At 50.7% G+C, this 27,053-nt stretch overlaps 1 protein-coding gene and 1 long non-coding RNA gene across 3 annotated transcripts; one reads left to right on the plus strand and one right to left on the minus strand.

Annotated features, from left to right (window-relative positions):
• Window positions 1–9,218: 9,218 nt before the first annotated feature.
• LOC131910028 (uncharacterized) lies at window positions 9,219–12,090 on the minus strand. Its single transcript, XR_009378966.1, has 2 exons — window positions 11,945–12,090; window positions 9,219–9,492 (listed from the first exon to the last, which is right to left on the minus strand). It is a non-coding gene; the product is annotated as an uncharacterized LOC131910028 (long non-coding RNA).
• A 206-nt stretch (window positions 12,091–12,296) lies between these two features.
• On the plus strand, window positions 12,297–26,235 carry Npepl1 (aminopeptidase like 1). Of its 2 annotated transcripts, XM_059262029.1 has the most exons (12): window positions 12,297–12,450; window positions 12,909–13,094; window positions 13,475–13,645; window positions 15,837–15,926; window positions 16,343–16,424; window positions 17,956–18,098; window positions 22,778–22,855; window positions 23,776–23,876; window positions 24,115–24,238; window positions 24,511–24,687; window positions 25,049–25,159; window positions 25,630–26,235. In XM_059262029.1, exons 1-12 carry the CDS (start codon window positions 12,301–12,303, stop codon window positions 25,789–25,791), a joined length of 1,575 nt encoding a protein of 524 aa, XP_059118012.1. In that variant the 5' UTR covers window positions 12,297–12,300; the 3' UTR covers window positions 25,792–26,235. The 2 variants fall into 2 exon arrangements, with proteins under 2 accessions (XP_059118012.1, XP_059118013.1); XM_059262030.1 differs by lacking the exon at window positions 13,475–13,645.
• Window positions 26,236–27,053: the final 818 nt, after the last annotated feature.

A 27,053-nucleotide genomic window follows, 5' to 3' on the forward strand; every position in this document is an offset into this window, starting at 1 on the left:
GTGTTGTGTTAGCAGAAGGTCTGGCCACGTCTGGGATCTTTGGGGCCATGGCTATTTATTTTGTGCCTGAGGCCTCTGCCTCAGTGTCTAAAAGTCGATTTGTCTATCTAATGGAGGCCCGCAAAGGGACCAATCAATTTGCTATCCGATATACAAAAAGGGAAGCCACATAAAAGGCAGATAATTATTTTTCTTTATGAAAACACACTTTATGTGAGCATGTTTGGCAATCTTCAGATTGTGCCCAAAGTGGTTTGCATGTGCAAATGCCTTCCTCCAGTGTGGTATGACAGACATGAGGGACAATGTTTGCTAGGAATGTCCAGGTCTTCCTCCAAGGCCAGAACAGAATGCTGATGTTCATTTACATGCATATCTGGGAGGGCCAGAGTCGGGTTGCTATCACTGCCTGTGAGTCCTGGCAGACAGGTGGTCATGATTGTGAGTGCTCCCCCAGAAAGCTTGTTGAGCCACAGATAGCGTCCTGCACTCTGCTGTATAGTCCCTCTGTTCTCATCAACCATTAACTAGCCCTGTCTTCCATAAGGCTAGAGAATTGAGTCCAGGAGTGATGCCGATCAAGCCCTCCCTCCTGACGTGGCTTGAGGTGGGAAGCCCTCCCTCCTGATGTGGGAAGGCCTGGAAATGTATAGACTGATAGATGTAAAGGGAGAGTATGTTTTTTGAGACAGGGTCAAGGTAGCCCAGGTTACTCTTGAACTTATGACTCTGTCTTTGCCTCTCAAGTGCTGGGATTACAGGCAGACAAGTGTTACCATGCAGGATTGTGGGTGGCTCTAGAGTGAAAACGTAGTCATCTTTGCAATGGAGTCTTTGGTGATTTGGGCTTCAGATGGTCGCACAAGAGTGTGTGCATACAATTGGACATTGCCATTAAGCAAACTGCCCTGAGACTTGGGCACCGGGTCAGGGTTGGTGGACAGTAGAGGTGTATGATCCCTTTGAGTCTCATCTTGACTGTTGGAGGACTAGCTGTGTATGAAGTCACTCCGCTAATTGTGGTGAACATCGTCTGTGAAATAAGAGCAGCCTTCTTCATGTGTTTGCCGTTGTGAAGTCAGAGCCAGCCTACCTACCGAACCAGAGGCATGTGAAAGCCATAACAGCTTGCCAGCTGTGAGCCTCCTTGCTTTGACGGTCAGAGTTCCTTGTATCTCAGCCATATGGGAATGTGAAGAAACCTTTTCATGGTGGGCTGCTATTAAGTGGGTAAAGAGGGGACAGCAGCATCTGTAGTTACACAGTAGGGTTTAATTTTTTCTAAGGGGGCAGCTCTGCTTCATCTGATGTGTATTTGGGAGCTTCGATCTGCTCAGTGCATATAAGTGTGGGTCTCAGTTGTGTGTTTCTGTGTTTATTGGCCCTTTGAAACCTCTGGGTTTTCTCTGAATTCTCTTGACCACCCACACAGCACCTTTAACCTTGTATCTGATGTTTTTGTTTAGTTGTTTTGAAACTGAAGGAAAGCAGACCCTGCAAGCTGATGGGTGTCAGGACAAGCTAATGAGGGCACCGGTGGGCATGTAGACAGCTTGTGTAGAAGTGCTTCCTATTTGGGGCTTAGACTTAGACTGGGGGACGCCAGCTGTGTGCATCTAGTCCCTACCTCCAGACCCTCAGACAGGCTAAACCTGGCTGTGCTGGGTTTTCTTACCACATCAAGGACATTCCACAGAGCCAAATGGCAGAGACTCGTGCACAATTATCTGGCCAATTGGGGCAAAAGAAAATAATCATTTGTCCAATTGTGCAAATGAGCTCCCTGGACTGTCCTGAATACTGAGATAATTGTGTGGTCCTCCACTTTCATTCCATAATCTGGCAAAGATGGGCTATTTAAACAAGGCTCCATTTGAGAATGCACATTGAAATCAGGCTCTGTTAAAGCAGACCACTGGGTTTAGCATTTTCTGTTTGTCAACTATAATTCTATAATTGCTTTAAGCTAACCATCCAAATTCCACCATTAGTAATCACTGTTTCTCATTTACAGATGTGATAGAGGCCAAGGGCCCTGTTTGTATCATTTGGTCTCATTTTCCCAGGAAATGCTGAGGGAATCAAATGCTTGTTTTTTTAACTTAGTGTTCTGACCCAGGGCATCAGACCTCTGTTTCTATCCACTGTGGGGGACAAAGAACGCCCTTCCACACTGAGCCTTCCCCTTTTCCAGACAGGGAAACTGAGACCCATGCCCAGATGTGCTATGGTCACAAGGCCAGTGTAACTCAGAACTGGAATTGTCAGCTTCCTAATTTCTAGACCAGCACTCCTTTCTGCTTATTCCATTTTAATTGTTCATTTCTTTCCATAAAATTAAATGACCTTCTTCAAGAAAGATTTAATGGTCAAGATGTGATTTGGTAAAAAGCTTCCTCAAGGGTTTTTTTCTTATTACAAAGATGATGCCAGGCTGCAGCTAAGAGAGATTTGCAGACAGTGGTGAGCCATTATCCCCAGTTCAGCCTCTGTGTAATTGGTGCGAAGAGATTGCTGCCGATGAACCAGCCTGCTGCCGAACAGAAGAGGAGTGACGGGGTGGTGACCCACGTAGTGCGTACGTGTGAGCTTGTAGTTGTTTACGAAAGGTATATGTGTGCACAAAATGCTCACAGAGATGGAGAATGTCATTTTAAAGTTGTAAATAATAAAAAATTGTCTTGGGCAGACCTGATTTTACAATTGCCTGAGAATGTGGTACTTCATTTCAACACTATGTGATGGCTAGAAATTGATTTTTTTTTTAAATCCAATTAAGCCTCAAGGTTGGTTATCCATTTAAAAGGTCGGATGAGTTAAACAGTGACAGCGTCTTCGGTTCATGCTCATAATTAGATTTACACAGAACTCCAGCCCTCAAGTCCGCCTTACGGAGGCATATGTTTTCTGTTTGCTCAACTGGGAGCTGCCCAAGCCCCCAGCCCGTAGTGCAGACAGACCAGGAGAGCAGGACCCAGACTTTCTGAGTCCCCAGCTGGCTACTGACTGCATCATGCCTTCCTCTCAAATTTCCAGAATCTTCCCTAAGGAGTGTGGGTCACAGCACCAGGCTACCTCCTGGTCTGTAGCCCTGAGCGTCCTGGGAAATGAAAGTAGCGTCTCATTTGAAGATTTGGTGTCATCTAGTTTCATGTGCTACTGAGTTTAATGCAACAAATAAGTCCTGGTTGAAAATGGCACCTTAAAGCACATATTTGCTGAGTGTACCTGGCATGGGGAGAAGCGGGCTTCAAAACGCCCTTTGCAGGTTCTCCTGGGTAGTGTTTTAAGTGTTACCATGTTATGAAGATGCTGGAAAACCATGAGTCTGAGTAGAACGCTTTTTTCTGTGCTTGAGCTAGAATGCCAGTCAAGTTTTATAAATGGCTGAGACCTAACATTTCAGCCTGCACTGTAATGTAAGGCATTTCAGTAAGCTCCATTCATAACCAGACCAGCCTGAAATAAGAGACCTTCTAGAACTTTCCATCCACAACTATGAACCAGCCTGAAATAAGGGACCTTCCAAAACTTTCCATTTATAACTATGAACCATTCTGAAATGAGGGCCCTTCCAGAATGTTGCATCCATAACTATAAACTAACCTTATATAAAGGCCCTTCCAGAATGTTCATTCCATAACTATGAACCAGCCTTAAAGACCCAGAATTTTCCATCCATAACTTTGAACCAGCCTGAAATAAGGGACCTTCCAGATTCAGTGAGAAGAAAATATTGACTTTGCTTCTCATTACTCACTGTTCCAGACAACAAAGAATTTCAGGTTAGCTCTTTGCCTCCCCCACCCTTTCCTCACACCACTCAATTGCCCAAATCCTCAGCAACAGATTTATGATTCTTTTTGAAAGGTCTGCGTCGGATAGCACAGATAGATGTGTAATAAACACAAGGGTGTTTGGGAAGTAAATGTGACGCAGGTTGGAGTGAGTCATTTCAATACACTGGAGAAATCCGCCTTCTAACAGGATCCTGCCGGGGAAGGTTTTTCCTCAGGAAAAGATTTGATCAGAATAAACATTTACCCCCATTTTGCTTTTCTGTAAGTCTCCGTGTTCACAGGTTGAGTTTGCTTAAGGGAATGTGGGACTGTAGTTGCTGTTAATCATTTCCCTCTTCCTTCCTACAACCTCCCAGTCCCAAGGCTCTAGGTCTTCAATATGCCCTCGAAAACTTTTGCAACTACAAAAATAATTGTGCTGGTGTTCGAGGTAAATAGGAATTTAGTTCCTGAGACATGAGAGTTATTGCTGCCTTGAGCTTGGAGGCTAATTCAGGGACTCACTCAGCCCCTCATCTTCTCCGGAAGTCCCAAGACCTAGTATCCAAAGGACCAGGTTCAACTTGTTCATAAATGGTTCTGCTAGTACACTGTTATTAACACGTTCTCTCTTGGCCTTCTGATGGCAGAGAGTGAAGACTGCTGAAGAGATGAGAGTGCACGACATGCGCTTTTCAAGCTCAGTGCAAAAGATTGTGTGGCACCTTTTGTGTAAGATGCATGGTGGTAGGAGCTATATTTTTCTCAAAGAAGAGGCAGGCAAGATAAACCAGAAACTAATAGAAATGGCTACCTGTGGGGGTAAAGGGATGAATAGAAGCCGGGACAGGAACGACCCCTTTTGGAGCATTCCTTTTTACAGCTTGGATTTCTGAGCTGTATAAATGTTTCATGTATTCAGAAAAGAAAATAGAACAAGAAGCAAGAAGAGCAAGCCTCCACCTGAACAAAAACATGAACCTAAGTGCCTATCACAGATAAACCACACAGAAATGAATTCCTGACATGTTGGTGAGCATATTGCAAGCATAAAAAGAATAAAGAAATGGCAAGTGTGTGGTCAGGAATAGAGCTGGTGCTCTTTATGGTTGTTGAAAGCAAATGATCATCCATGGGAGGGTAGGTGGGTGGCAGGAAGAATCCTGCAGAGGGATCAGGATGGAAGGAGTCTACAAGTCCATGTTGTCCTATGTTGGTCCATCTAAGCCCAACAAAAGGACCAGAAGCAAGGACCCCATGGCAAGTAGGGAGGTAGGATCTAGTGTGCTCCCACTTAACCAACCAGCCAGTCACAATGCTACCCAAAGGAGCCACAGCATCTTGGAAAAGTGGCTGCTAGAATTTGGGCAAGAAGGAACAGAGTGAGCTAATCATCTTATAATTCCAGACCAAACTTACAAACAAACCTGTAAGAATGTGTTAGATGGACAGGTGAACCAGTTCAATAGGGCTGCCACCAGCCTGAGCAACTGTATTGAAGACAGGCAGGCAAATACCTGTGAGTGCTCAATAAGGACATGGAGGCAGGGTGCTGGTGCCCTAGGGCCTCATGCTTGGTTCAGTTCCCTGCCTTGTTCCTTTTGGAGATAGAAATTCTACATTTTCACTCTATTGGATTTACATGATGTAGCCAGTCCGAGGGGTGAGAAGGAGACCACTGCTCAGAAATAACAGCCACAGGTTGAAACCGCAGGACTGTTGTCGCACCTGGTACAGGACTAGGGCTGGATCTCCACTGACACTGAAGACACTGAACACCAGAACATGCTGGCAGCCCCAAAGTGTCCCTCCAGCCCTGCGAGGGGGGTGCAATTTCCCCATGAGGAAAAGAGAAAGGTTCTAGCAGGGGAGACACTGTACCCCTCACAGTGGATGAAAACAAATGTCTCTTCTGGTGCCTGGGTTCAGAACACCAAATTAACAGTAACATCATGGTTAGTTTCTTTCGTCTCTCCTGAGGAAACGAGACCAGTGCGAGCCAGAGTCCTCTGCAGCTGCTGCTACTGCATGAGGGAAGTAAGGACTGGGAATGTGGTCCAGGTGGTCGAGTGCTTGCCTAGCATGCATGAAGCCCTGAGTTTATTCCCAGCTGATAATGGCATGCACCAGCACTCCTAGCAATCCTAGGAGAACAGGCAAGAGGATCACAAGTTCAAGGTCAACTTCAGGTACCTGAATGAGTTCAAGAACATCCTAGGCTATATGAGTCCCTGTCTCCAAAAAATTTTTTTATAAAAATGGATGACAGAAATGGAGGTTATGAATAGCAGAACTTGGTTTGTAAAGCAGACATTGCCTTTTAATTCTATCATTTATAAAGGGGAACTGTACTTTGACCATGAAGAGATCCCTCAGACCCCACTTAAACCAAATGTAATCGACACTTAGATCCTGTACCTCCTCATGAGGGACAGTGGAAAGCATAAAGAGGTTTTTGCCAAACACTTTTAACCCAAATCTAATCGTGAGGAGGCAGACAGATGCAAACTGGAGGGCCTTTTACGTGACACAGCCGCCTTGTGAGAGACAGAACGGGGATTATTCGGGATTCAGGGAGACTAGAGAATCTGACAAGCCAAATGGAACGCCTGATCCTTGCTTGGATTCTGGATGTTAAAGGCAAAAGCCACAGAGGATGTCTGAGGACAACGAGGAAGACAGTGCTAGAGGATGCTGTTGTCGACTCTGCAGTGGGTCTGAGTGGCTGTTGCTGGGATGACATGGTCCAACCAGTGTCCTTGTTCTCAAGACACAGCCTGAGGTTCACAGGGATAAGTGTGTGCAATCTGCTTGAAATAGTGCAGGAAAGAATATGCTCACATATATGTACACATGACTGTGTACAGATTATAAACATACATAGTCTTGCTGAAGGGCACAAAAGTGTTTTCATTGTACTAGTTTTTTAACTTTCCATAGTTAGTGAAGGTTTTTGTTTTTGTTTTTTTAATATTCTAGAGAAATGTGTTTTCCACAACAGTGAGCTCCTCTTTCTTCAGGGGACTCTGGTGTGAGCAGAAGTGAACCGTCTGGTACCACCGGTTACAGAATGTAGCCAAGGCATTTCCTCATCTTAGGGAACTCAGGACATGGTGCAGAGAGGCAAGACAGACATCACAGCCTGAAGCAGCACTCAGGGAGGTCACGTAAACATTCCAGTCTTTGCTGGTCTGGGCTCCCTTCTAGGCTGGTAGCTTCGGGAAAGTGTCATAGAGTGGGGATCAGCAGACCAGAAGCTGGCTTCCACTTCCTTCATGCTAACGTAGATCACTGCCAACAGCAATCAGTCTGCTCTTATCTCACTTGAGTCCTAGCTGAGGTACTTCCCACCGGTGTACAAGGACAAGCACAGCCCTATGGCTGAGTATTATCTTAGGCACTTACTGGGTCCAGCCATGTGAGTTCAGATGTCCCAAGTGGACTGTGTCCTTTACCACCCCAGGGCACCCTATGAACAGTTACTTCCTGAAGCAGGATCAGACTGCCAGAAAACTTCAGTTCATCCCTCAAGACCCAAGCCAAAGGTCTGTCCCAGGCCACAGGGCCTTCCCTGCTCAGTCCTGTCCCAGCAACTGGGTGTCTGGATTTTGTGGCTGTGTGACACCTCCCATCCACACCCTGCAGCAGCTTTCACACACTAGTGTTCTCTTTGGAGGTAACGGCCTAGAACTGTTCAAAACTGATGTTTCCTGTTGGACTGAGGAGGCAGAGGCAGGAGGATTGCAAGTTCAAGGCCAGCCTAGGCTAGAGATGAGTTTAAGACCTGTCTAGTGACATTGAGACTCTGTCTCAAAATGAAAAATGAAGAGATCTAGGGATGTGATTCAGTGGCAGAGCGCTTGCCTAGCATGCTGAGACCCTGGGGCTCAGTCTCCAGCACCAAAATAAATATGTGACTGTGTATATGACAGGGAAGTGAAGATGCCAGGAACGAGCATTGAGAAAACCTGTGGATCAGTGAGTCTAAATGGACATGTCCCGGAATGTGACTTAGCAACTCCTGAGAACTCTACTCTGCTTTCTTCCAGAAGCCTCTGAACTTTTCGGCTGTTTCTGCACTGCGGCTGAATGCCCGGGTGTGGAATTGGTTTCAAGTCATCAAAATTGTAAGTTGCAAACTCTTGGGTTGCAGGGTCTGGCCATTTGTTTTCAGAAAAAATAATAATTAGAAGTTGAATTTTTCCTTGACAGGGAGGTGTATCCCGAGCCGTGGATTAACACCTTCATAAAAATGTATCTAAACCAAGTGCCCTGTCTTATTTATGCTAGTGTCTGTGAAGTCTGCTGGGAGAGGGGAAGCGGTTTCCTGAAACTTAACTTGTATCTGTCACATGTGTTGTCTTGAAGAAATCTGTAGGCATCCAAAGTGGAATGTTTTGTTTGGTTTGGATTTCTTTGATTTCGGGGGTGGGGGTGGCGTAAAATAAGGAATCAAGAATCCTTGCTCATATGAAACATCTAACTCCTCCCTTGATCTGTGTGTAGTAAGTGTTCAATAAATGTTGGCTGAACTGACCCACCTCATTCATCTTTGTGGTTCACAGAGGTCATTTCCTCTATTCATAAATTCTGGGGGTGTTGGGGAGCGGGTTCTGAAAGTGTTCCAGATGACCTGTGAGTAGCCTCTCTCCTCCTTCAACTCCCTAGCAGTCACAAGGCTGCCAGGCCCTACTGTCTGAAATGCTGGTGTGTGTGTGTGTGTGTGTGTGTGTGTACATGCAGAGGTCAAAGGCTGACTTTATGTGTCTTTCCTTAGTGAATCTCCATCTTTGTTTTTGTTTGGTTTTTGGGCAGATTTTTGTCTTTACAGTTACTTATATATTTATTTTGTGTTTGTGTTTTTGCTTGAGTGTGACACAGTACTCATGGAGGTCCAAGACAACCCATCCGAGTTGGTCCTCTCCTTCCCATGAGGGAACTGAGAATTAAACTCAGGTCATCAGGCTTGGCTTGTCGACAAGCATCTTATCCACAGACCCCACTGTAGCTAGAGTTTTCCTGCCTGGCCTTTGGTCAGGGCAAATCTCTCTCACCTGCCAGCCCCACAGCCCCTCAGACCCAACCAAGTAAACACAGAGACTTATATTGGTTTCAAACTGTGTGGCCGTGGCAGGCTTCTTGCTAACTGTTCTTACAGCTTATATTAATCCATTTCCATTAATCTATACCTTGCCACATGGCTCGTGGCTTACCGGCAACTTCACATGTGGCTTGTCATGGTGGCGACTGGCAGTGTCTCTCTCTGACTCAGCCTTCCACTTCCCAGCTTTATTCTCCTCCTTGTCCCGCCTACACTTCCTGCCTAGCCAATGGCCAATCAGTGTTTTATTTATTGACTAATTAGCAACACATTTGCCATACAGAACATCCCACAGCACTTCCCCCCCCTTTTTTTTTTCAAAAAGGAAGGTTTTAACCTTAACAAAGTAAAATTACACATAATTTGGGAATTTGGGTGTAGCTTCTCTTACTACTTCCTGCTGGAGGGGGGCGCTGTATCTCATGGGGACACAAAGAAAATTTTAGGATTATGGAATAGTCCATGAGGCTGTATTGTCTGAGCCAGTTGCCTTCAAACCATTCTGGATGTTGGATCGTCTGGGCCATGGTGTCATCGGAGACCTTTCAGGGGGTCTTGGCTGGTCAAACCTGATGTATCTAAATCTGGAACAAATCCATAGCCTTTGGCTTTCTGTGGGAACAAAAGCAGAGTCTCCTTTCCAAGGCAACATATCCTTATATCCAAATTTTAAAGTCAAGGTATCTTTAAAATATACAAATTGGTTTAACTCAACATCTTTTACGATCAAATATTTTTCTGCAGTTAAAAATCCCAAAGACAACACAATCCAGATTCTCTGTGCAATATTCATCTTTACGTGGCTTATTTTCTATATTAATTTTACTGTCTCTTTAAAGACTTTACTTTTTAAAACTATGTATTTGTTTCTATATCTGTATATATCACCTTTCTTGTCTCTTTCAAGCCTACGTATATTTTACACACATTGTAAAGTATTACATCTGAATCTGTCTTATTGTGAATCTATTGCTTTAAACTGCAGCAGCTGTGGCTCCGCCCACCTCAGCTTCCCAACATGGTGGTGGTAGTTTTTCCACCAGCTCTGGGAGCTATCGTGGGTCTATGCTTTTATCCAAGCAGCGTGTAGCCCAGAAACCTCTTTTTTTGTTTTGTACTAGCAAAGGCTAAATCCACCACACAACTTAATGTGCCACTTGCAGAGGCCTCATTCCCCCTATACTGCAGATCGAGCGCACACGCTAGGAACCCACCAGTAGCTCAAACCAGCAGCTGCCGCTCATTTGAGAGAGACAATTAGGAAGCTGTTTTTAGCTCCGTTTTAGAATCTTTTTTTTCTCAGTTTTTAGGTGGAAACTCTTGCCACCACGTTGGACGCCATTCGTAGCTAGAGTTTTCCTGCCTGGCCCACAGTCAGGACAAATGTCTCTCACCTGCCAGCCCCACAGCCCCTCAGACCCAACCAAGTAAACACAGAGACTTATATTGGTTTCAAACTGTATGGCCGTGGCAGGCTTCTTGCTAACTGTTCTTACAGCTTATATTAATCCATTTCCATTAATCTATACCTTGCCACATGGCTCGTGGCTTACCGGCATCTTCACATGTGGCTTGTCATGGTGGCGACTGGCAGTGTCTCTCTCTGACTCAGCCTTCCACTTCCCAGCTTTATTCTCCTCCTTGTCCCGCCTACACTTCCTGCCTAGCCAATGGCCAATCAGTGTTTTATTTATTGACTAATTAGCAACACATTTGCCATACAGAACATCCCACAGCACCCCACCTTTCTTTTTGAGGCAGTGTCTTTCACTGAACCTGAAGTTAACCAGTTAGGTAAGACTAGCTGGTCAGTGAGCTCCAGGAATCCTCCAGCCTCTGCCTCCTCAGTGCTGGGATCACAGCCCATCTTTTTACATGAGTACTGGGCATTCAAACGCAGACCCTATGCCTGCATGGCAAATACTTCCTACACCAACCCATCTCCCAACCCCTCGGAAATGCTTCTTGGATCTCTTTATAGTCTGTAGTATCTGTAGAGTGGGTAGATTCCCTGCTCACTTCCAGGCTCCCATTCTTCACTCTCTGTCATCCTGTCTGTCCACCCCAACCCCCACCCCCAGTGTCATTCCTGGGAACATCTTGCTGTGAACTGGCCTGTGAAGTCCTTCTTTGCTCACAAGGATCACCTTGATCCTGCCACCCTCTAGGTAGATTGCAAGTTGTCTTGGCCCCTCCTGAGTGCCTTGTGCCTCACACTGTATTTGCAAACACCTTAAAATCAGGATAGATCTTCGAGGAACACTTAGTACCCTTTACAAATGTGTGAAAACATTCAGTTGCTGTAAAAAAAATCTTTTTCAAGAAAATAAGATCCAATTAGCGTTGACTCTTGTGTCAGGCAAGCTAATGTTTCGAAGGAATTCCCTCTGCTTATTTAGCTACTATTTTGTGGTGTCCCTTCCATGCCTGTTTTCAGGGCTGGCCTGCTCTGACCTGTGTGTTGCCACAGAACCCTTCAAACCTGAGGGAGGACACCATAGGTAGCTTGTGGGTAGTGACAGCAAGGCAGGTGGTATGGAATGCTATGCTATGAATCTGGCTTGGCTAGGTTAATTTTTTTATTTATATAGTTTTCTATCTCTCTCTGTCTGTCTCTGTCTCTGTCTGTCTCTCTCTGCCTCTGTGTGTGTGTGTGTGTGTGTGTGGTTGTGGGTGTGAGTGGGTGCTTCTTGGTCAATGGATAACTTATGGACGTTGGTTTGCTCCTTCTAGATACAGGGTTAGAACTCAGGTCTTTTTCTCGCTGAGCCATCTCGTGTTGCTACTTGTAAAGACGGTTATTAAAGAAAAAATTCAGATCAAGAGTGACATACAAGACTGGAGGTCACTGAGGGGTGCCAGCACCATGCCTGGAGCAGTCAAGACCTGGGCAGTGTTGGCTCCTTTCAAATGACTTCCCATAACGTCCCCACACTGCTAACTTTTCTTCACATAGGTGACCAAGTGCAGGCTGTAGGGGCAGCTTGCTCGCACTGCTGCTGCTCGGTGACCTTTCTGCCAAGGGTTAGGCTGAGGAGGCGGCCTACGCTGAAAAAGGGGGTACCTGAAAATGCCTAATTGTCTGGCCCAGTAGCCACGGCCGCCCCTGGCATGGAAGGCTTCATCGTGTCCCGGGACCTACTGGAAGGCGGCGGGCCTGGGTAGGAGCTGGAGCTGGAGCGGTTCCAGGGGCTCGCGCGCCACTCGACCCCAACGGTGGCCCGGAAGGCGCAGTGCGGCCCGCGCCCCGCCTCCGCCGGCGCCCCCTCGCGCCCCGGGTGGGCCCTGCAGGGCGGCGCGGCCCAGCGGCGGCGGCGGCGAAGGCGGGGCGCCGAGGCCGGGCGGGCCGGGGCGGCGCCGAGCCGGGCCGGAGCGGGGCGCAGGGTGCTGGGCGGCCGGGCCGGGGGCGCGGGGGGGAAGATGGCGAGCGTGGGGTTGCAGTTCCAGGCGAGCGCCGGGGACGCTGACCCCCAGAACCGGCCCCTGCTGTTGCTGGGCCAGCTGCAACACCTGCACCGCGTGCCCTGGAGCCACGTCCGCGGGAAGCTGCAGCCCCGGGTCACCGAGGAGGTGAGCGGGCCGCGGCCGCCATGCGCCCGCCAAGCCCAGGCCCCGCGACACAGGCCCCGCCTAGCCCGCGCGCCCCGCCGGGCCCTGGGCGCAGGCCCGTCACAGGCCAGGCCGCCTGTCCCGAAGGCCCTGGCCTTGCGAGGCCCGGCCTGTGTCGCCGGCCTGCCCAGGCCGAGCCACCTGGTGCCGCCGCCGGGCCTGGCCTTCCAGAAAACCCAGTGGCAGTCTTTCGCGTGGCCTCTGGCCTCGAGACCCGCTTCTGTGGAAACTGGCCAAGGCCCAGGAGCCGGGCTTCCAAGTGTTTGAAGCAGAGGGTCCCCAGACAGGCCTTGCCAGCTCGAGGCGCAGTCCCACGAGGGTGGAAGGGCCAGGGTGCTGTAGACAAGCAGGCGTGGCCAGTAGGGCATCTCCTGACACAACACGTTTTGAAGCCGTCTCTTGTCTCCTTTCTAATCTAGCTCTGGCAGGCAGCTCTGGCCACGCTCAACCCCAACCCCACGGACAGCTGTCCCCTCTACCTGAACTGTGCCACAGTGGCAGCTCTGCCTTCCAGGGTGAGCCGGCATAACAGCCCTTCCGCCGCCCACTTCATCACCAGGCTTGTGCGAACCTGCCTGCCACCTGGAACCCACCGGTGTATCCTGGTGAGTGCTGAGCAAGGGCCCCACTGTGCTGGCCCTTCAGTGTACTCAGAAAGCCAGTGGCCCACCCCAGGCAGAGCGTGCTGGTCCATGTGACCTCCCATTCTAACTCTTCAACCACAAAGTGATTTACACCAGATCAGTTCGCGTGACAAATCAGGGAGGCCAGCTTAGATTGATGGAGGCCTGGGCTTATGTGTGTGCCTTGCTCCTGCGTCTGGGAAAGAGCAGACAACATCTGGTGGCAGACACTTTTCTCACGTAGCCTCAGGTTACTGTGGGTCACAGACCTCTGGGTTTGTCCACTGTAGCGCTGGTGTTGGGACAGTCCCGGTGGCATCCCGCGGTAGCCTCAGCCCCACCCTCCTCCTCTCTCACTACAGATGGTCTGTGAACAGCCTGAGGTTTTCGCCTCCGCCTGTGCCCTGGCCCGGGCCTTCCCACTCTTCACACTCCGCTCAGGGGCATCCCGTCGCACAGAGAAGAGGACGGTTGTGGTGGAATTCTTCCTGGTGGGACAAGACAATGGCCCGGTGGAAGTGTCCACCTTGCAAGTGGGTGTCTAGAGGGCACACTGCCTCCTGGGAGCTCAGGTGGAGAGAACTCTTCCCCTCCCTTGCTCCCCCAAAATGCAGCAGGCCCTTCTGCCGCAGGCTGCTGTTGTGCTGTGGTTTGGGTTCCTGTTCTGTCGCATCGGTGTTTGTAGAGTACCTGCTCAGCACCTGGTGCAGTTGTGTTTTGATTCTGCACTGTTTGACCCTTGGTTGGGGAGCACTTTATTGTGTGTCGTCTCACTGAAGCCTAAGTCAACCTGTGCAGGCCGGAAACCATCCCCAACCTGTCAGTCAGTGGAGCTGCCTTCCCACAAAGCCCACTGCTTTGGGGTCACTCCCACCCAACAGCCAGAGACCAGCTTGTCCCTCCACTTTGGTCTCAGGAAGGCTGTCACCTTGAGCCCCAAGCCAGCCCCTACTTGGGGGCTTTGTCCTCTGTCTTTCTGGGAGAGTTAGAGAGAAGGTGGGGTCTGCCCCTGCCATCTTGAATCAGCTTTGTGTGTTCCTGAAAACAGCCTGGTGGCTTTGCTTGTTTTCACTTCCTTTCTCTACCCACCCACCCAACCTGGTTTGGGCCCCTTCTCTGTTTCTGATGGCCACGGTGTGGCCATCCCTCCTGGAAGCATGCCCACCAATTCTCAAGCCCCTGTCTCTCTGCTGCTCCCCCAACCTGCCTTCATCCTCCTGCATTCTCTTCCCCATTGGCCTCACTGCCTCCACTCTGGGAGGTGCCCCTGGACTTCACCTGGCAGTGGCCACTGAGACCATGTCTGTCCCTGTCTCTGGGGAGTTCCTTTGGAGCTGCAGGCTCACCTTCTTCCAGATCCTAGCCTGGAACATGGCCCTCCCTTCTTTCTGCACACTGCTGGCCCTGGCCGCTTCCATCCCTTCCCTGCTTCCCACCCTCCCACAGCAGACTCCCTCATCCCTCAACTAGCCGGGTATGTTCATGTCTGGACACCCGGTGCTGCCTCCTCCTTTTCCTCAGTAAGGTGTCCCCTCAACCTCCAGTCCTAGAGCTCTGGGTCCTGTGGACTTCGACTTGTTGCTTCACCCTTGTCTCTGCTGGCATTGCCCCCTGTCACCTGAGAGTCTGTCACATTGCCTGACATGTAGCAGGCCTCACGTAAACACGTACAGAAAAGCGAATGGACTTTGCTTTTCTTGTCATGTAGAAACTAAGGCTTCCATTCTCTTCACTCTCACTCATTGCTTTGTGGAGCTCTGTGCCTGTGGAGGGTCTACAGGGTCATCCCTGCCTCCCTTGAGGCCAGTCCTCGGCCCAACACACATCCCACGCAGGCCGCCGCCTGCTGACAGGTGGAAGGGGCCTCACAAGCACAGCTCATATCTGAGCTGTCAGCTCCCAGGTCTCTGCTCGGAGCCTTCGAGGTTTAATTACCTGGGACAGGCCGTGGCTCGTGTGATGATCAGACAGCGGGGGCGGTGGCCGGCTGGCAGAATCGACCTGCGCCTGCCCTCCTGACATACAAGTCCGGGGGAGGCGATGATGGACTTCAAGCTGCTGCCCTGCGCCTCCGCAAGCCCCTTAATATCTGTTTCTTCCGGCCAGCACAGAGGCACTGACGTAGCCAGCTGTCCCCGCCTTCAGAGGTTTTGGGTACATGAGATTAAATGAAGGTAGAGGTATGCTCAAGTTAGCTAAGAGGAAGGCCCTATGGCAGAGAAAGGTGGGCAGGCAGGGGTCTAGGGCTGTGCTGGCTCTGCAGACACATGGGACCACACTTCTCTCGACACACCCAGCATCTTCAGTCACTATTGGGCTGTCTCTGAATTGTCCTTCTTGGCACAGGACCAGAGGTCTGGCGGGGGTCCATGATCTCAGGTTTCTGTCTTCTCCTTGGTCTTCTGAGACTCATGAGTTCCCTAAGACTGAGCTTGGTCCGGTTCCTTCCACAGCCATGCCCCAGTAGACCACTCAGTGACAAAGAAGACAAGGTGGTAGACCTCTGTGCCTCCAGGGGACTCATGGGAAGCACCCCTCAACACCCTGGGGTGATCTCCAAAGCTCCTGTTCCCACCTGCTACCTCCATGGCTGTGAGCAGCCCACTGCATTCTCCTAGAGTCTTATGTCTTTGAGGTCTTTGGTCCCTGGGGGACTGGACGAGGAAAGGACACTCCTTCCCACCCTGTCCCCGGGTCCTAGTGGTGAACTTCCTTTTTTCCTAGTGTTTAACCAATGCCGCAGAAGCTGTACGGCTAGCCGCCCGCATTGTGGACACACCATGCAATGAGATGAACACAGACATCTTCCTTGAGGTTTGTGGCCTTCTCCTTCTAGAAGAGGGACAAGCTGATGTGGGGAGAGAGGGGCATCTGACCACAAGGAGAGGCCAAGGAAGCCTGAAGTTGGTGCTTTCTATGCCCAGAAATCCCCGTGTTGTTTCCATCAAATTCTAGAGTCCATCTTTCTCCAAAAGGTCAGCATCCTCAGCTGAGTGCAGGGGTAGGATGGAGCCTCGCTGGGGCTGTCTGTAGGACGGGGACCACCAGCTGCAGGAAGCTGAATGTGCAGGGCCAGCCTTCCCCCCAGACTTAATCATGAGAGGTGCAGCCACTGGCCTCTGAGTGGCTCCTTTCCCATCACGAAGCCATGGACAGACTCATCTTTGGCATGAGTCCCAGCCTTGCCTTGACTCACGTGTCTCGTGTTGTTTTTCCATGAATATGTCCAGGAGATTACTCAAGTTGGAAAGGAGCTGGGGATCACCCCCACCATCATCCGGGATGAGCAGCTGAAGACCAGAGGATTTGGAGGTGCGTAGAGCTGCCCTCCCACAGCTGTTACCCTTCAAGAGAGGCTGGGGGAACCCGGATGGCAGGGCTAGCAGTGGGGACATTTGGTACAGAGTCCCAAGTTTCATACTGCTTGGACCTGAAGGGAATCAGCCTTGGTTCCAGTCCAAGACTCATCTGGGAGGCAGAGCATCCCTGGGGGAGACAGGGGCAACCTTCCAGGCTCTGATGCTGATCCTGGGAGCCACTAGACCCATGTCCTTTTCCTGCCTGATCTCCTCCTGCCTTCCACACCCCTGCTCAGAGCCAGCTCAGCAGGGCCTTCTGTTCCTCGAATACACAAATTCATGGCCATTTTTGGCATCTCAGTGGATAGTGTTCTCCATATAGAATATTTTTACTGTGATGTCCATGCAATGGGGTCTGTCCTGACCTTCATGTCTCTCTCAAAGCCACCTCCTCTCTGGTCTCTTTGTACTTAGGAACTGGAGGAAAACTGGCCTGTCTTGAGGGGCTTTTAGACTGAGCAGGCAAAGGTCACTGTCACAGTTGTCTGTGACTATGAAACAAGTCCTTTCTAAGGTCCAAGTCCCTCCGGGCTCAGGAAGCAGCTCTCTTGGTCACAACCCTCTGATGACTTAGGGTTTCTCCTGGCCACAGCTGTGTGAAGACTCCAGGAAAGAAGCTGTTGCTGGCTAGACTTGGGGCTGAGGGAAGCTGCTAGTCACAATGTGGCCAGTGTTTACCTCAGAGCAAGGTGTCTGGGGACAGAGTTGTGAACCATGACCAAGCAAGATGTCCATCTAGTCTGAGAAGGCCCTGTTGCTTCTGAGTGCTGTTACAGATGAGACCCTAGGACCACCTCATCCAAGGGAAAGGGGATTGCAGGATCCAAATGCTTATGAGCGGTGTCATTGGGGGCCAGTTGCTTTAGCCAACCCCACACATGGACCAGTTGACCACTGAGGCAGAGGCCCTTTATGTTAGGGAGTTTCTCTCAGGATTTAGCAGTTGCAGTGGGTCTTGCCTGATGAGTAGGAGTTTCTCAGATGGCCATTTTCACCCTTGTCGTGGTTGAAAGTGTTTGGGCGGGGTACCTTGTGTAGCCTCTGTGCTCAAGAAGCTCCTCATTCTTTGGGAAGTTGGAGCATGTAAGCAGTGAGCAAGGGAGGTGGTGTTGCAAAGGCCGTGGGAGCAGGCTGGAGAAGGAAGACTCAAAGATCAGAGTAGGGGGACCCATGTGGGCAGGAGAGGCCTTGAAGCATCATCCAAGAAGCCTCTCACTCTGTACTCCTGTTCTCTTCCTCCTGGGCACAATACAATATTTTTTTCCCTCAGTGAGTTTTTCTTGCCTAATAGTCCTTTGCAGTCTTAGATGTTGGAATGGATCTGCATTCCCCCATCCCACACTGGCCCCTAGCAGGAGGGGGAAGGGAGATCCATCCAGGGTTGCTCTGCAGGGAAGTGTGGGCCAGCTAGCACCAGAGTTTGCAGGCCCCCGGAAGTCTCCGCTGGGGAGTATACACCTCACACTCTCCCTTTCCCTGCACAGGAATCTATGGGGTCGGCAAAGCTGCCCTCCACCCGCCTGCTCTGGCCATCCTCAGCCACACCCCTGATGGGGCCACGCAGACCATTGCCTGGGTGGGCAAGGGTATCGTCTATGACACCGGTGGCCTCAGCATCAAAGGGAAGGTGAGATGTGGGTTTTGGGGTGCAGTTCAGACCAGCGTGTTCGAGTACCTAATACACTAGGTATCAGGAGTGGGCGATTGTTTTATTTAAAATCCCTCCTCTTCTATCCAACACAATTATTTCCAGGACTACTCAGGGAATGGAACTAATAATACAAGTTTAAAAATAACCCCAATAGCAAACACTCTCTTTTATTGAATTCCACACATATTATCTTGCCAGTTGAAAAATTTGAAAAGAAAAATATTCCAGTCCAAATAAAGAGAGCGGCAGCATATTAACACTTCAAATATCGTTAATGTATTTTAATAGGGATAAAACCCACAAAACAGCTTCCATCGCAGTCTCTGCTAATTGCTAATGGACTGCGGCATTAAAGAAGTTTGTCCGGGTCTCTCTCATCCTGGGAATTTGACTTCATCTAACCTGCACATGTCTGTGTTGGATACACATGGGAACCAGGGCTGTTCGTGGGTCCCTGCTCAGAACCCCAGAACACTGTTACTTAACTCTGAGGAGTTTCTGTCACCCCAGGCAATTGATACCAGAGGCTCCTGAAAAGCAATACTAGATCACATTCTAGAATTTGCCGTGCTGGCCATGTGCTCAGATCTCTGAAATCCATTTTAACAGCCTCCACATATCTGTGCGTCAAAATGTCTCAAAACACCACACTCCAAGACTTGCAGAGAGTAGAGGAACAGGACTTTGGGTTCGGTTACACGCTTCTCATCTGCTGTGATTGAGGCATAGATGTCCCAGCTCTTCTGGCAGCTCAGCAGTCTTGCCCCTCTGTAGCATTCACAAGTGGGTGGTTAGCTGAGTCTGTCTGCCAGGGCCAGAGGCCCTTTTACTCCAACCACAAAAAAAAAACAAAAAAAACAAAAAAAACAAAAACAGGCTGCTGCTTAAGGGTAAATCGTGAAACCATAAAGTCAGGTGAGTGCAGAAGATAATGTTGATATGGTTATAGCAGCAGAAACTGCTGAAACTTTGAGCAACTGAAGATTTGGGGGAGGAGTGTTTAGTTTCCAACATCAAGTAGAAGAAGGGTAGCTGCTTTATTGCTGTTGGAAAACCCCACCCAGGCCATGCTCCTGGCCCTGCACCTGGCCATGCACCTGGCCATGCTCCTGGCCATGCACCTGGCCCTACACCTGGCCATGCTCCTGGCCCTGCACCTAGCCATGCTCCTGGACATGCACCTGGCCATGCTCCTGGACATGCACCTGGCCATGCACCTGGCATAGCACCCTGAGTGCTGCCCTTTGCAGTTCCCTTCTCTCTGGTGGGAGGTGAACTCCTGCTTACTCTTGTTGTGGGCTTGTTGGTAGGTCAGAGCACAGATCATGGCTTCTGCAGGCTGGATCCCTCTGATGTGGCTGTAACTCCTGTTGTTCAGGAGGAACACTGGGCCTGAGGTCCTCTCACTTGGCCTCTGTCGTGTAGCTTCCAGCAGGCCATAGACTCTGGGTAACTGAAAGAGCTGCCAGGGCACAGGGGTCCAGGCCAGCCTCCAACACTGAGACACCAGCTTTGTCCTCCTGTGGTCACACTAACCTGCAAACATGTGGTACACATAATGACCATGGTGGCACATTGGCTGTTCTTAGCCAACCCACTTGTCCCCTACCCTTGGAAACATTTCACCCCAATTCGAGGTGAACCAGGGGTGCTTTCTGAGCCTCAGCCTGGCATGGAATTGGACAGTGAGCCTCCAGAGGTCGACACAATATCCCAGGCCTGACCTGTAGATGCTTCCACAGCCCTCTCAAGGCTGGGCATAAAACTCAGTGCAGCAAGAGGGAGCATGAGCTCACGTAGTGCCCCAAGAGCAAGCCGTGTGGGATACTTGCACCACTCTTTCCTGGCTCTGTTTGCAAAGAGGTCAATGGCAGATTGGAATCAGTGGAGTGGCAGGTCCTAGGAGGCCTCAGACATCCCTCCTGACCTCTCTACACTATTACAAAGTACTGATCCCAAGTGGGTTTGGTTGGTAATGCTGGTTATGGCCTGTAGGTCCTGTGCAGTAAATTAAAATTGATAATTAAAATTGGGATCCATTTGGAAATAATGCACCATGAATAGTAAAATGTGATAAAGATAATATGATTTTCAAATGAGAAACAGTTCCACGTGTGGCACTGGGCATTCTGTCAATCTCTCCTTCATGGGGACCTAACGGGGCAGCTAGGAGCCTGTGCTGCCTGTGCTGAGAGCCGGCTGTCACCGTGGGGATGCATCCAGACAGTCTGGCTGCACATTTCATAATGGCAGCAAGGAGGAGGCATGGCCCATGGCCCTGAACAGTCTTTGCTCTTCTACCCAAACTTGACAAGTGGTATTTGTGAATGATTGTTCTGCTATGGGGCCCAAAGCAGTAAGTGAGCTGTCCTGAGCTTCAGATGTCTGTCTTGTACGTGATGGGTAGATCTTTGGAGGCTGTCAGCACACAGAGCTGTGCAGAAGCAGTGCCTTTTTGTGGACTTCCTTCTACCAGAAACCTCATATTCCTTGACGTCACCATCAGCTTATCAGAGAAGTCCTTGAGCCGGGGGAGGCTGTCAAGTGGCAGACACAGGTTTCTCCAAGTTCTGCCTTGTGCGGGAGAGCTCATGTTAAAGCCGGGGGTGATGCTGCCCCTTGCTCTCCCACTCTCGTGGCCGCCCTGTGCTCTGACTGACCTGGAAGAGGCCGCAGAGGCATGCCATCATGCACTAGAGACAGCGACTCACCCGCAGGTGAGACTTTTACCTTTTTTAGAGATTTATCTTACGTGTATGAGTGTTTTGCCTGCATGTCTGTGCACCACACACAAGCCTGTGGATGGTTCTGACACCATACGGGTGCTGGGAACTGAGCTCGGTCCACTCAGCAAGTGTTCTTAGCCTCTGAGCTATCTCTCCAGCCCCAGGAGAGTTTCCAAACTTAGCATTACTGATTCATGGAGGGGCTTCTGCAAGTGAGGTTGCCGTGACTTGGTTTTCCTGGAGTGCATGAAGAGGAAGCTGGTCAGTCCTAGTTCACTGCCAGGCCATAGCCTCTGTTGGACCAGGGCTCTGACATTTCCACCAGCCATGGCTTCTGTGCATGTGTCAAAGTGACTAGGGAAGATGGCACCTTAGCATTGAGAACCTTTTCCTTTATAATGACAGAGGTGACACAGACGAGTCAGGAGACCTCATGTGAGCAGCCGAGCTTTATCTGTGAGCTTGGCTCTCTGCTTAGGAGGTAACACCTGTGCAGGGGCACACCGTGTTCCATGAACAGCTATCATAGACATTTTCTGGGTGGGTCACTTTGAAATGGTTTACTGCCAGGCCTGTAGGGCCATTTCTTCATTTTGACAGGCCTGTGCTTTGTTACTGATTAGGTCAGAAAGATGGCTTCTTCTCAGTCATGCAAGATGGGTCCTTTTCACTTGACATAATTATGAAAGCAGCATAGTTTATGTCCAAAAATACTTCCAGCTAAAATCCAGACCTCATGGAATACAATAAGGACTCCAAAAACCCTACCTTTCAAGCCAAGATTCTTACTTCTGAAGACCTGTTTTTATTTACAATATGAACTTGTCAGTTTGAGTTGGAAGCCTATACAACATAAACATGTGTAACGACATAAATAGTTCATAGGAGGCGACATTGACATTGGTGGCAGGGGCTACAGCTTAGACCCAGCAGGGAACTGACCACAGTAGGGTGGAGAGACCCCCTACTGGTGGTTGGATGGCAACGGCATAAGAGGTGACCAAGGTGTGCAAGGAGAAGAGCTGACGCAGACCTGGGCCTCCCCGGGAAAGCTCCAGGGGTGGCCCATGGAGGTGAGTGTAGGTGGCGTCAAGGCTTGGCTGTGGGAGCAGGTGGGAGCAGGCTGGGGTGAGTGTGAGTGTCTGTGGCAGGAGGGCCTGGGCTCCAGGGCGCTTGCTTCGAGGACAAGTGGGCAGGACGTTGTGTAGGCTGTACCCTCACTGTGACTGGAGATGGAGGGGCCAAGGGCAAGGCAATCAGCACACTATGACTGACTATAGTTGGGCTCAACTCCTAGCCAGAGTCACTGACAGGATGGCCGCCAGCCTATGCTCAGGGAGGGTGGGATGGGCATGAGCCTGGGGTTACCCTACGTCCCTCTTCAGAGTAGACACAACAGGAACCTGTGGTAAGTGGGGAACACAGGCAAATGGCATATTGGCAAACACATCACCTCCAGGGCCTCACATCCGAGGTGGGACCTTCTGATTGCCACTGGGAAGCCTGGCCAAGCCTCTTGAGGTGCTGGCTGGGTGACTCCTTGTGAGTCTCAGTTTCTATGGTGTTTGGGTGGAGAAGAAGGCAGAGGCCCCGAGTGTAGGCTTCCAAGCTGGCATGGAGTCCAGGCTTCTGAACCCGGTCATGGTGAATCTGGCCAATGGACAGCTCCTTGGTCTCCCTCTATCATATTATCTATTACTTGATAGCTCTAAAACTCCACAGAAATAAAACATCTGTCACCACCATTTCTGAACATTACTTCCTCTTGCTTTGGTAGAACACTCTCTTTGGGTGGTCAGTTTCGTGATTGTAGGGGTGTTCAGAGAGCCCTGATATGACGTGCAGGTTGGAGCCTGAGAGTCTGCTGCCTGCTGTGTCCATGTTCCTGTGACTCATACCCTCTCTTCTGGTCCTTTCGTGTCACCATAGACCACTATGCCGGGGATGAAGCGAGATTGCGGGGGTGCTGCAGCCATCCTGGGAGCCTTCAGAGCCGCCATCAAGCAGGTGAGGACGAGAGTTCTGCTTTTTCTCCTTTAGACTCTGTTTGACTCTCCAAGACTTCACTTCACTTCCCTGGCCATGGAGCTTATCAGGGGTTGTTCAGTAAGGGAGCTTGCCAGAGGTTCTCTGAAGGAAGCAGCCATGCCTGGGCCTGTTTGGAGAAGTCCTGTTGTTGGTTTGTACCAAAGACACGCTAGAAAGGAAATGCTCAACGAGGGTTGTTCTGGACTTTGCGCCAGCCGATGCTGCGGTACTCACTGATGGGCATGAGGGGTACTGGACCTACAGGAAGCTACAGCCAATGACTTGTGGGTGCTGAGAGGACCCCTCCCCCGTGTGGAAGTATCCCCCACACATTCACACAAGAGCCCTCCCTGGTTAACGCACATGTCCACTTGGCACTGACCTTCCCCTCCGTCCTCTTGAAGAGGAATGTGCCTCAGTGAGAGTCACAGAATGAACAGCAACGACAGTGACTTGACCCACAGGATACCCAAGGCCCCACAGCCACAATGGAGGGTCTCACTGAAGGAACACAGCGGTGGAAAGACTGGTTCTTGCCATGGGGGAGGGAGGGTGACCACTGGCAGGAAGAACTGAGGAACTAAAGTCATCTGCCAGTCCTCAGTAGCAATTGTTTGGGGTAAGAATGATGGTCAGGAGGCTGAGGCAAGAAGAGTGCCTCAGATTCAAGGTTTTCATGTGCTGTGTAGTGAAGTCCGCTGCATGGTCTGGACTCTGGAGGGCTTTGCCCCTTCTAGCAGGGATTTCCCAAATTGCATCTTCAGACCTGAGCTCCGCTTCCTGCTCCTGAGGTCCCCAGTCTGTCTCCTGCTGTCTGCAGGTCTGAGAGCACCTGGCTCTCCCCTTCCAGGGCTTTTGGTCGGTATACCATGGGACCTCTCACCTGCTTCTCCTCTCAGGGTTTCAAAGATAACCTCCATGCTGTGTTCTGCTTGGCTGAGAATGCTGTGGGCCCCAATGCCACCAGGCCTGATGACATTCACCTTCTGTACTCAGGAAAGTAAGGACGGCCCTCTCTCAGCTCTGGAACTGTTGTTTAGACTGTTGGCTTCCTCCCAGAGCCAGGCTAGGTCAGTTTGAGCATAACCCAGGGTGCGGGAGAAGCCCACCCTGCCTCCCACCTGACACGCTCCTGGGGAGGGCACATGTCATGGAGAAGGAAGAGCTACAATAGCAGAAGGGCTCACTCAGCACTCTGGAGAGCTGCATTTCTGAACCAGGGTCTGTGTCCCACCCAGGACCGTAGAGATAAACAACACGGATGCCGAGGGCAGGCTGGTGCTAGCCGATGGAGTGTCCTATGCTTGCAAAGACCTGGGAGCTGACATCATCGTGGACATGGCCACATTGACTGGAGCACAGGTGAGTGTCACATGTCACCCCTTACGCCCCCATTAGCCTGGACCCCTCTTGGCAGGTGAGAATGGAGCAGCTGTCATTTGGAAGTGAAGAAGCGTACCCTCATGAAGTTGAACCAGGATGTGCTCTGCCTGCTTGTTGTTCATGGTTCCTTTCTCTGCCCTCCTTTCTGCCTCTTCTTTGGTCTGTCTGTCTGTCTACTGTTCCACTTTTGCCTTTTGTGTTTCTCTTCTGTCCTCCCTGGTATGGTTGCTTCTCTTGTGTCCTTTGTCTAGGGCATTGCCACAGGGAAGTACCATGCAGCCGTGCTCACCAACAGTGCCGAGTGGGAGGTAGCCTGCGTGAAGGCTGGCCGGAAGTGCGGGGACCTGGTCCACCCTCTGGTCTACTGTCCTGAGCTGCACTTCAGCGAGTTCACCTCAGCTGTGGCTGACATGAAGAACTCAGTGGCGGTAGGTGTGGGGCCTGCCTGCACTGATGTGCGGAGCTGTGCCCCTGGGGAGTCTGTGAGCCAGAAGACCAGTATCCCCAGGCGCCAGGAGCAGTACAGAGGTGAGGTGTGACTTTATTCAGGACACACTCACTGAACATGCTCGATGAACAGACTCTACACTGGAGTCTGACTTAGTTGCCCCTTCAGGTTCTTGGTGGTCCTCCCTTGTCCTGGGGGAGGTAGACGCCTTGTTCTAGGTCAGAGCCCTCCTCAGTCATCTGGGTCAGCAGGTACCTCTGTGCTTATGGCTGAGGGATAAGGGTAGACTCCTCCCACTGCTGGGAACAGGATGTCACCAGATGTCACCCTCTTGTCCTCAGGACCGAGACAACAGCCCCAGCTCCTGCGCTGGCCTCTTCATTGCTTCACACATCGGATTCGACTGGCCGGGGGTCTGGGTCCATCTGGATATCGCAGCTCCAGTGCATGCTGTAAGTGCCTCAGGGATACTTCTCAAGGCCAAGCGATACACCTACTCCTGCCAGACACATTGTGTCTCCTCCTTACAGCCGGGGCTCCTCCCTCCCTCCTGTCCTGTCCCTACAGAGCCCCTCTAGCTCAGAGCTGCTTCTGAGATCATCAGAAAGGTTCTGTGTTGCGTGTCAAATTGTCTGTGGCCCAGCCTCCAGCCATCTGTGGTCTCCCTGACCTCTGGTCTCTTCCCCACTAGGAACAGAGTAGCTGCTCTGGTGCAGTCCCCCCAGCCAGCCTCGTCAGGGCCTCTCCACTCGGAGCTGTGGCATTGACCACCTGGTTTCCTCTGTTGGCCCTAGCATGTCAGGACATCTTCAGGAAGGCCAAAGACACAGCCTCGTGTCCTAGGCCCTCCGTGTGGAAAAGAGGGATATGGGAGGCCTAAAGGTGCCCCCTGGCCTAGGATTTCCACCTTCTCTGTCCACAGGGCGAGCGAGCCACAGGCTTTGGTGTGGCCCTCTTATTGGCACTTTTTGGCCGTGCCTCCGAGGACCCGCTGCTGAACCTGGTTTCCCCACTGGACTGTGAGGTGGATGCCCAGCAGGGTGATGATGTGGCACGTGACTCCAAGAGACGCAGACTCGTGTGAGCGCTACTTCCCACCTGGGGACATGGGTTCCTTACCTCATTTGCACTGGCTGACTGGTTTTAAGCATTTGAGAGATGAGATCTTGAGATGAGTTTGGCTTTTCCTTCTGTAACCCGTGGTGATGGGAGTGGCCATTCTTCTCTTAGAAGACAGCTTAGGGTTTGGTGGGATCTGGTGAAGGCTGTCACAGACCTCCTAAGTCGGCTTCTGCAAACTCACTGTCCCTTGTCCCCCACCTGGTCTTTAGAACCACCTCAGGTCACCTCTGTGGTGAGTGCACTTCCTGATCCAGGCCCTTGCTTCAGCTGGGGCTCACTGGGGTACCCAGCCAGCCCATGCCTTGGTAGATGTGACTGGCTGTTAAAGGCTCCATTCTGTGAAGCAGGAAGAGCCTCACAGCCCCTCCAGTTCACTTGAAGTTGAAATAAATATGACCACAACATACCCTTGCCTCTGCTCATGTTCTTCCTGCTCCTCTGTCTGATAACCCACCTGGAGCCTGTCAGAGGCAGAGGTGCGGAATTGCTCCCAGCAGCCCTTAGCCTCTCATCTGGTCTTGAGATGGCTAGTTGAACTGGTTTTGCAGCCCAGAGCCCTGGAGTCTAGGGCAGAGGACAGCAGCCCTCAGGCCTAGGCCTGTTGGCCAGCTGCTTTGGTTTTCCCAGTGTCTCCACAGAATGTGGGATGGCTTCTGAAAGGCTCTGTTATATTAGGGTGGGCATGACTTTCCTCAGCTCTGAACCTGCATCTTCCCAGTTCCTACCAGAGAAACACTAGGCCACAAAGGGCCTGGTTTGGAAACCACTTATGACTCCCAGGAGCCCAGCCAGGGTTCGGAGTCTGTAAACCACAGCTGGGCTGCAGGGGAAGCCGGCCTCGTGGTATCTGGGGTTATGCTTTCTCCAATTTAGACGAAAACCGCCTGCTCCCCTTTGTCTTCCAACACAGTACATCCCAGTGTGACTGTGAGAGATCAGGGCTAGCCCAGCGAGTAGAGACAGGGTTTCCTCCACTTTCTCTGAAGGGTGATGAGGCAAGAGTCTGGCTGTAGGTTTGCAGAATGCATGCATCGGGATGTCCTAAGTCCATGACAACTCCAGCCTAGGCGTCCTAAGACTCCAGGTCTCTTATGCCTTGGAAAGAAGGTGTCCTGTTTCTGGGTCCGATGGCCATGCAAATGTTAACTACCTACTGTATACATAGCCCTAGGTGGACCTGAAAAGTCAAAGCCAGCTCCTAAGTCCCACCCCTATATGAGAAAC

The sequence above is a fragment of the Peromyscus eremicus genome, chromosome 4, assembly GCF_949786415.1.
Source record: "Peromyscus eremicus chromosome 4, PerEre_H2_v1, whole genome shotgun sequence".
NCBI classification, from domain to species: Eukaryota; Metazoa; Chordata; class Mammalia; order Rodentia; family Cricetidae; genus Peromyscus; species Peromyscus eremicus.